The sequence below is a fragment of the Zingiber officinale genome, chromosome 6A (assembly GCF_018446385.1).
Source record: "Zingiber officinale cultivar Zhangliang chromosome 6A, Zo_v1.1, whole genome shotgun sequence".
NCBI classification, from domain to species: Eukaryota; Viridiplantae; Streptophyta; class Magnoliopsida; order Zingiberales; family Zingiberaceae; genus Zingiber; species Zingiber officinale.
In genome coordinates this window covers 140,547,103-140,556,878 of record NC_055997.1, presented here as the reverse complement: position 1 = coordinate 140,556,878, position 9,776 = coordinate 140,547,103, and the positions used below count along the sequence as shown (strand labels likewise).

Here is a 9,776-nt window from a genome sequence, read left to right as displayed (position 1 = left end):
TTAATTTGATAATTAATCGAATTAATTAATTCTATATTGATTCGTTCTAAACTTTGATAGATTGGATTTATTCAAAAAAAAAAAATCAATTAGTACGATTTGATTCATTTTGTTTTAACTGATGTTCAGTCCTACTCTTATGTATATGCATTTTTTGGATTTTGCTGCAAATATGGTTGTCTGTAGTTTAAAATGATAAATGATTTGAGTACATAATATTTTTCTTATTTGTAATTAAAAAACACATAATATCAAAATGGCATAATATCCTTAGATAATAATTATTAAATTAGATTCAACTAAAAGTTTCTTTTTCTTTTGCCGTTGCTGCTTTTTTGGATCTAGTCGAGGAGAATAACGTAAAGAACAATTCAGTTCGACTTTGTGTCTTGTTCCATGTCCTGAGCCATCAAATTAAGATCTCTGCTTGATCATCCACGGCCGAGAGTCGAGCACAGGACTGCCATTGGAAGGCAGTCAGCTTGGCTATTCGCTTGAATCTCGTCGGACAAACGACCACGACGCGATTTAAGGAGTTCTTAATTGTATTTGGCATAGACAACGGTGCAGCTGGAGAATGCTTTCTCAATTATTAAATTTTAACATCTAAATTTCTTTTAATAGAAAGTTGATCTAAAATTGTAGACGGATAGAAAACTTATATAAAATTGGACCAATCGTTCCAAGATTAATTGAAGCAAGTTAAATATCTATTGTCAATTAAAGAAAATTTAAATACTTTATGAACTTTTATTGTTGACATTCAAAACATTAGCAAGCTTCTTGACAATATTCCGTCGACATTTATAACTCGTCTGCAAGTAAACACTTTTAAATTGTTTTCAGAAAAAATGTGTGCGATGAACTTCTATTTTAAAATATGCACCGAAATTTTGTGAACATATTTTCCAACCATTATATGTAAATAAAATGAAATAAAATGTCCATCATTAAAACTTCAACGATACAATTTATAAGGACTCATGACCTCCCACTCAATTAGTAAGCATTTTGCATGCCAACACTTTAGCAGGCCAGGTAATTGAGTTTCTAGATAGATTACGTCATACCATTTTTTTTTACCTTACAAAATCAATAGAAAATGTAATAAAAACAATGACATCTTCAGCTACAAGAAATCAGTAACCTGATCCTTGGGCTGTATGAGTAAACCAGAGTAGGAAATGTCGAAAATCTAAAAGACCACATTGTATGACACTTACTAGATTGAAGGTACAAGTTAACGAGGCAATGGGGTCATCAGCCTCTATAATCTAAAACCGCAATAAATAGCAAAGAATAATAAAGATAGCTATTACAGTGTGAATGTAAGTTCCGCAGAGGAGAATTAACTGATACCAAAAATAAGATAATAGAAGATTTCCTGCAAAACAATGTCAAAACTGAAAGCATTCTCATCAAAGATCAATCCAACTTTACTCTGTCCAGTTCACTGATCATCTCCTCAAACTGCAAGGTATATCACAGAGGTCAGAGAAAATAAGGACGATTTACCAAAACATAAAGTGGATGTGTGAAGGATGAAAATGAAAATATTAAAAAGAGAATCGGAGTTGTCTCACATCCCAACAATCCACAAATATAGGCAAATGTTCATGCAAGTTGATTGGGTCTACTTGGCACAAAATGGTTCGCAAGTTCATTTTATCATTTTAGAATCTCACACTCTGTGCACAAGCATAGATGAATGTTCAAACACTAACTTTAGAATGGATTGCGAGCTGATTTCTGCACAAATTTCACTAAAAATCAGCTTAATTGAGTTCGTTGACACCTAAAATAGCCATTTTTTTGGATCTCACACATGCCAATTGTGTATATTATCCCATTCAAGCTGATTTGGTTTAGAACAAGGGTAAAATGGGAAGAAAAATAGAAAACAGCAGTATTTTGTTCATTTTCTTTATTGAGGCATGATTTGCTAAAAAATAATTAGAAAAAGGCATGTTTTGATAAATTAAAATGCAGTACAATGTACAAGTAATTAATCATGTCACAAACCTTTAAGACCTGACGCAAAAAGTAATCACCATAATGCTTCGTTGGTTTAGACTCCACCACATGAATGATGTCCTGTATTGGATGTATAATCATAAGAAACAACATCAAAGCATAGACCAAATGCCATATGCTGCAGAAAGTGGACTTGTAAAACAGTCAATAAAAAATGCATGGAAGAAACGCATCAAAAAAACCTTGGCTTAAAATTATAAACTCTGTATTTAACTTCTGATGTTTTCTTAATATACTGAATTTTCTTCTTGATAAGGAAAAAGGACTTGTTCCAACATTTAACCATAAATAACTAAGCTTCCAATTATCGCTTAACTCAAAATACTAAATAAAATATTGTAACCTACAAAACCAAGAACAAGTCATGTCTGCCAACCATTCGTATACAGAAAAAATCCGATGCTGAGTCAATCACATGAAACTTACCTCACTAATGTAGAAGTCTATATCTGCATTAGGAATAATCTTTCCATCACTATCAACAGAATGCATCTTATGTTTGTATGCCAGCAAAATTGTTCTGTCAGAGACAAGCTAATTCAAAGTCATGAAATAATTAAATACATAACTGAAAGTCAATTACTCAAGGTTGACTTTATAAAGCTAAAAAAGAAAACCATAGCATGGTTATGTAAAACCATTCATTAGGCATAAGAATCTTATATTGGAACAGAATTAAAGATTTAAAATGAAGTTTAAATAGAATTCAAGTATACAGACCTCATAGTGGATTCATCCACTTCCATATATGCAGCAAGTTTCCCAATTGATATGGCAGAGTACAACTTCAAGAAACTGCGTAGACCTGAAAGTGATTGTTGCTGCTTTACTTCATAAAGAAACAATTTCAATTGCAGCCTGTATGCATCCTGCATTGATGAATCAGAATATTAAGCCTGGCATCCTTGGAATATTTTCATACACCACATACTATTCAAATCTACAATTTGGCAAACAACGATAAACTAGAAAAGTTGTGCAGTCATGAACTCCCTGAAATATAAAGTTGTAATTTATGTCAAGAATTAAAAACCAAAACAATTAAGACAGTATGGACAAACGTATTTTTGATAAAAAGAATGAAAGTTCTGTCAGATCAAGCTAACCAAATGTCAGTGCAACATTGCTCCGAATGCGAATTAAAAAAAAAACTGATCGAGTGAGTAGATAAGAAGATGTGCAAAATGGAAGCATCATTACCTGGTTGTAATTTATAAGGGATTCCTCGAGAACAGGAGCTGATGGGGTAATGAATTTTGGGCAGGCATATGTGAAGAGCTCGTCATACACAGCATATGCTTCATCATCATATCTTAGCATCTTTGTCATCTTCTCATTGTATTTATCCCTCAATTGTATGTTTACATTCTCCTCAATGATATTGCTTTGTGGACATAGTGACAAACAAATAGCTAATAGCGCATACATTTGTTCATTTTTCTTAAGTATCTGATCATACTGTGGGGACTTCTGATGATATTGCTTGTACTTCAGAATATATAGTAGGATTTTATTGAATTCACGTATTGCTTCAACATACCTTTTATAAAGCAGTAAAAGACACATAAATACAATTGATTAAATTGAAACAAGCACCAATACTTTCCTCAAAGTAAGTAGAAAAGAAAAAACATGAAGCAACTAATTGACCTATGAAATCAATTAATTCTACACTACAATGCATCTACATTTAGATGAATAACAGTTTTAACAAATTGATCTATCATTAGACCACTCATTAATTATCTTGCATCTAAAAGAGGAATATGAAAGCAGCAATTTGGAGATTCTGACAAGAACAATGTTGGGAAAAGAAAATCACACAAAAAAATGGGGAAAAGACTTATTCAAATTCAATTTGTGAAGGGGTATATAGACAAAGGAAGCATGTTCAAGATGATTCTAAGTTAGATAGCAGGCAGATAATCACACCAGATTTCTCATCTGTGTCGCAAAGTGTATATGTTGGCACCCAGGTCAGTAAGGATGCACTAATTTCTAGCAATTATTTCTTACAACCATGGAGAAAGCAAATAACTAATGAGCATGTTTAACCCTCAATTTATACAATTCATTTCTTTGGAAAAATCATCATGCCTAGGCCTAGCATCTGTTGACCTCACAACGACATTATAACTATCAAGAAAGTTGAAAAATTATGTTCCCTGAGGGAAAGATTATGGTCATGCCTATGCTAAAAAAGAAACAAAAGTAATGAATATTATCGGTCAATAAGATTTTTCCTCATAATAAAGAAACAATGGATACAGAAGATAACCTTCTTAGCATTAGGTTTGCAAATCCATAGTGATATATGATAGATATGTGGCTTCCAATCACGATCATGTAAACACCTTGTTGACTGATGTCAATAGGGCCTAAACACTTCAACCCAGTATGATAATCTCCCAAAAGGCAATGAACTCTCAGCAAACCAATCATGCTGTAATAACCTAGCATTTTCAGGACGTTGCTAGTTCCACCTTCATAATCATAACCATCAGTAGCAGTGAATTGTTCCAGGCCATCTTTCTCTCTTTCCAAGATATCAACAATAGCTGATTTCTCAACCAACGCTTGCAAGTAATTCAACACTCCATATACATTCCATGCCTGTTAACAAGAAGTATAATGGATATAATCTAACAGCAAGAGAATTGTATTAAAAGTTCACAGAAAGAATGTACAGTTGTATAAGAAACTACAAGTCATATGTTGCAAATAAGGGCTGCCTATATGGATCTTATCAATTGGTGGATGACATTATCTAATGGTGATCTCAATGACAATTTCACAATGGACTTTTAGTTTTTATTCCTTTGTATTGTTTTTTCTTGAGGAAGCTAACAAAAGGGCTATGGTTGAGAGAGAAAAATTACTAAGTGTTCTAAAGTTCATTTATCTAGGTTAAGGACAACGGAGGGATGGAAAAAATAAAATAGTATTTAATTCATCCTAGTGAAGATCCAAGCTTTGATTGAACTGAACTATATTATATTCTTTGTGATTAGATCTAAAATTGCCAACAAATGGTATCAAACTCTCTTAGACAGCAAAAAGAAGATCCATATAGTAGCAAGAAGATCCAAACCACCAAAATTTAAGTGCAACACAAGGTTCACATATTGCCATGTGTCAATGGAATCTGTGTTGAGAAATACGATGAAATTGGAGTAACCAAGAGCATGAAGGAATTTAATCCAGAATGTAGAGCAGAAACAGAGGAAGGATGTGACTAGATCAGCTAGAGTACAACTTGTACTATCAATTAATCAAGAACATAGAGTAAAAGAAGAGAAAGGTTGTGAAGGTATCAGACACTAGACTTCTTAGACTGTCCAATGAACTATTATGTAAGATGATCAACAACTTTACTACAACTAGTTTGTAGAAGAAATTCATATTTGTCTAAATTCACTAGCACAACCATTGGGTATATTTTGATGAATTCAATCCCATTCCTCAAGGCTGCTTAGGCCATTTGATAATCCCATAAGGAAAGGGGAAGGGACGTCCATGTACTGGAGGATTGTGTTGCAAGAGGCCTAAAGCACGTCCAACCAATGTGCATGCATCATCATTGTTTAGCTAACAACAACCATCTTGCATGCCAGGTCTTGATTATTTGAGTAAGAAAAATCATTGATTGGAAATACACAACCTTTTTTTTGCATGATCAATATTTTTTGGATAATCACAATTCAATGTAGCATTCCTTTATAAGAACTTTTAGGATGTGAAGGCTTAATAGTGTTTGTTGGGCTTAAGTCTGCTTTAATCTTGGGACAAAATTATGTTATATCCTACAGTATATTTCTTATTTTATTTTGTCTCGATTGACTGTGCAAGCATCGTGCAATTAGTGCATTAACCGCAATATCTGTTTCCAAATCTCTCTTGTTTTAACACCAAAAAGAAAGCAAGTAAAAAACACAAAAATAGAGAAAAATATAGTCGCTCCACGATACAAACCTGGTCGTACTGCCGAAGAAGCTGCAACTCCTCCTCGGTCTTGTTCTTAAGTTTTGCTCGGTACTGGCAGTAAGACTGGAATTGATAAACGAACTCATCCACCATATCCCACAGCCACTGGTTCGGCAGCTGCATGCTGACGACCCCATGGAGCACCACCCCGAAAAGACTGCAATAGTTGTCCCAGGATTCCACTCGCTGCTGCCCCGTGGGTGCGAGCCGAGCGTAGACGTGGCGGAACCACATCTCACGGTAAAGCAGGCAGAAGACATGATCGTTGTCGACATAGGGAGCGATGGCCTCCACGGAAGGCCAGGGATTCTCGCGGAACATGCGGTCGCTGAGCCGCTGGAAGCTGCCCTCGTACATCTGGTGGATCTCGTACACGTTCTTCTCGCGAATGTGGCGGTATAGGTGGACGACGAAGGTCTTCACGGAATCCGGCACGAAGTTAGGGTCGTAGCTGAGCTCGGCAGCGGCCCCGCCTCCCTGGCCGGAGGACGGAGGCCGGGCGTACCTGGAATCAAACGAAGCATCATCGTAGTCATACGAATTCGCCATTCTCACTATCAGAGGCGAGGTTAGGGTTTGATCGGCTTGGGGGTAAACAGACGTAGCAGGGAAGGGGCCCGAAAGAAGAGAGTTGATATCGTCGACGAAAGGGCAGACCGCAGGCGAATTGAAAAACCTAGTAGGCCATGAAAAGATGAGAAGCAAATTTGAACCGTTGAATTAGGAGATGGGGAATTGATCGTAGGATATACGGTGGATAATAAGAGAGCCATGCTGACAATGGATCTCGTATCGAAAGGTTCCAAATCATGCATGTTTGGCTTCAGGTCTTGATGCTTTAAATTCATAAACCAGTTTCTTAAGTTTAGCATTTGAGTTTCTAGAGTATCTCTACCTTCGAACGGAAAAATGGATCCACATCAATGATACCATTATAATTCCAATAAATTCATAAGTTACTTTATTATTATTTTTTTAATGCAGATATTTGAGGCTTGGGCTCGATTAATTTTGGGTTCCAATCGTGCAATTCATAAGTTTCTTTAGCAACTGATTACAGGAAGGACATTATTTTTTAACTACCAAATTCGAATGGATTATATATATATATATATGGGTAATTCATATATACAACTCGTTGAACCTATTAATTTTATAGATGATCTTATCTAAAAATGATGGAGACAGAAAATTGAGAATATGATTACTATATTAATTGGATGTAGATCATGTTCTAATTTGTAAACACAAAAAATGTCAATGCTGAGTTAAGAAAGGAGTCCCCGACATTGACCCTCCAACACTCAAGTCAGTTACCGGCATGAACAAGAAGACGGAGTAATAGTAACATAAGTATAAATAGTAAATAATGCATACCTACGCCGATGTACGAACCCTCCTTTATATAATACTCTAGTGGGTGGCGTACATGCTTTTCGAGACATGGGTGAGATCTTCCATTGATAGTAGACATGTTCCCCAATTGGTCCTGGACACGTGGTTATGGACACGCCCTCCAATTAGTAGTGGGTGCATCCTTCGATTTATCCGTCATATGATCCGCCTGTTGACCATGCCCCGTGTCGACGATATCATCTCCCAAAAGTATATCCAAAGACACGTCAGCATTCCCCCTAATCGGCCGAGCGGGATAGCCGCTCGACCAAGTACTCCTTTGATCGACCAAGTACTCCTTTGCTCGGAAAGACTCAGCTGCTCTTCCATACCACAACGAGTTTTGATAATATGTTCTGTTGGATCGAGACCGCGCTAGGGGGGGTGAATAGCGCTCGTGGCTTTCACGTGTCATAATTGGAAAACTATCGAGTAATAAACGTAGTGGAAATGAAAGCAATCACACAGAAGACACCAATGGTTTACTTGGTTCGGAGCCTAGGGCGACTTCTACTCCAAGGCTCACGCTCTTTGAACGTTTACTTTGGGCAACAACTATATCGCGCAAAAGTTTACACAAGTATTACAACTTAATAGTAATTAAAAACTATACCGACAACAAAAGTAGTAGATTCTGAAGCTCCGGGTCGTCGGGGACTTATAACAGCACTTCTAGACGTCTCTTGAGCAGCAAACAATGGCTAGATCACTTGTGAATTAATTATCTGAAGCTGTTGTTCGAGACCCCTCATAAAGGTCATTGGAGGCGCCTCAAACCCCTTCCAAGGTGCCTCAATGTTGCCGAGTCAGCCTCGTGGATGAAGGTTGAAATCGTCGTCGTTGATCCTCTTGAAGGCGCCTCCATGCCAGTCCAAGGCACCTCCAAGCAACGGTCCAAGGCGCCCCAGATTCCCTCCAGCTCCACTTCACAGCCAGTTCACCCCTTGCACCCAAGGCGCCTCTAAGCTCCATGGAGGCGCCTCGCATACTGTTCATCCGAGGGAAAATCTTGTTCTTTTGTACCTGCAAGACATGTTAATCCCAAAACACAAACATATCCTGCAAAACAAAGTTAGCATATATAAATACATAAAGTGAAGTGTTTGACAGTCTCCGGACTGTCCAGTTCTGACTTTGAATTTCCGACCGGAAACCCTAGGTCGAACCGACGCCTACTGTTCCCTCTTCCGGGGAACGCGTCCTCGCCTACTCTACTCTGGAGATCATACCTGATGCCAGTTCGATCCACCAGACCGACTAGACTTTCCGCCTAGGGTTTCCACCCCCTAGGACATAGAGTTATCGCCCCCTAGGGTTTTTCTCCACCTAAGGTTACCTCCCCCTAGGACCTAAGGTTACCCCTCCTTAGGATTTCTCCTCCACCTAGAGTTTTCCACCCCCAAGGACCTAAGGTTACCACCCCTTAGGATTTTCCACCTGTCTAACCGCAATTAGGACTTCCCTGCAAACTCATTCAAGCATATTAGATAACAATTAAACTTAACTTTGAATCCCCTTTGTCATTATCAAAACTAAGGTTCGATCGTCTGATGCTTTCCGCATCAACAATCTCCCCCTTTTTGATTATGGCAACTCAAATTCAAAGATAAGTAGAAAGATATAATAAAAAATATTACTAGCATAAGTACAAGTTTAGCACAAGCATCAAAGTGATAAGCCCAAATAAGGCTCCCTCTTAATAGAATCTTACAAGAACTCCTCCTTAATAAAAGCTCCCCTTTACTAAACTTAAATTATAAAAATTCAAACTTTCAAACTTTCTTTGAATTTCTTTATACTCTTCCCCTTTGTCATATATCAAAATACTAAGGGAGAACAAGAATTTCTTTGAATTTCTTTAGTTTTGAGAAACCTAAATTTTTCAAAAATAATTTTAGCTTATTTTTCAAAAATAGGGTGTCAAATAAACACTTAGCTTTTAAAGAGGGGAAAACATACTTTGATAAACACTTAATTGTCTTGTAAAACTTTTAGCTAAGTGAATTATTTTGATTTTGAAAAAATACCTTAGCTGGAAGTACTTTGTCAAATTTAACAAGTTTTGAAAGACACTTAGCATAAGAATAATTTGCTTTTAGAAATCATTTTAAATGTTAAGTTTGAAACAATTTTAGCTAAGTGAAGTATTTTGACTGTTAAAAGTAATTTAGCCAATACTTAGATAATTTTGAAAAGAATGCTTAACTTGAAAAAAAAATTAACTGAGGTAATTTCACTTTAGAGAATTAAAACAAGAAAAATATTCCTAAAGTCCAAGCATGAGTAACTGAAATTCCTTGGCCACATGTCTAACCATTAGTTACTAGCTGATTACCGAGAGGGTAACAGCTCTCACTTAGCTA

The 9,776-nt window shown here is 36.7% G+C and overlaps 1 protein-coding gene across 1 annotated transcript; it reads right to left on the bottom strand.

Annotated features, from left to right (window-relative positions):
• Nucleotides 1-1,103: 1,103 nt before the first annotated feature.
• Nucleotides 1,104-6,690, bottom strand: LOC121998347 (eukaryotic translation initiation factor 3 subunit L-like). Its single transcript, XM_042553247.1, has 7 exons — nucleotides 6,007-6,690; nucleotides 4,313-4,647; nucleotides 3,235-3,574; nucleotides 2,755-2,903; nucleotides 2,461-2,554; nucleotides 2,023-2,094; nucleotides 1,104-1,470 (listed from the first exon to the last, which is right to left on the bottom strand). The coding sequence occupies exons 1-7, from the start codon at nucleotides 6,565-6,567 to the stop codon at nucleotides 1,426-1,428; spliced, it is 1,596 nt and encodes a 531-aa protein (XP_042409181.1). The 5' UTR covers nucleotides 6,568-6,690; the 3' UTR covers nucleotides 1,104-1,425.
• Nucleotides 6,691-9,776: the final 3,086 nt, after the last annotated feature.

Coding starts and splice junctions, on each gene's coding strand:
- LOC121998347 (XM_042553247.1), bottom strand. CDS start 6,567: ATGGCGAATTCGTATGACTACGATGATGCTTCGTTTGATTCCAGGTAC. Junction 2,095..2,460: donor TAGACTTCTACATTAGTGAG/GTAAGTTTCATG, acceptor CATCCAATACAG/GACATCATTCATGTGGTGGA. Junction 1,471..2,022: donor TTTTGCGTCAGGTCTTAAAG/GTTTGTGACATG, acceptor TATACCTTGCAG/TTTGAGGAGATGATCAGTGA.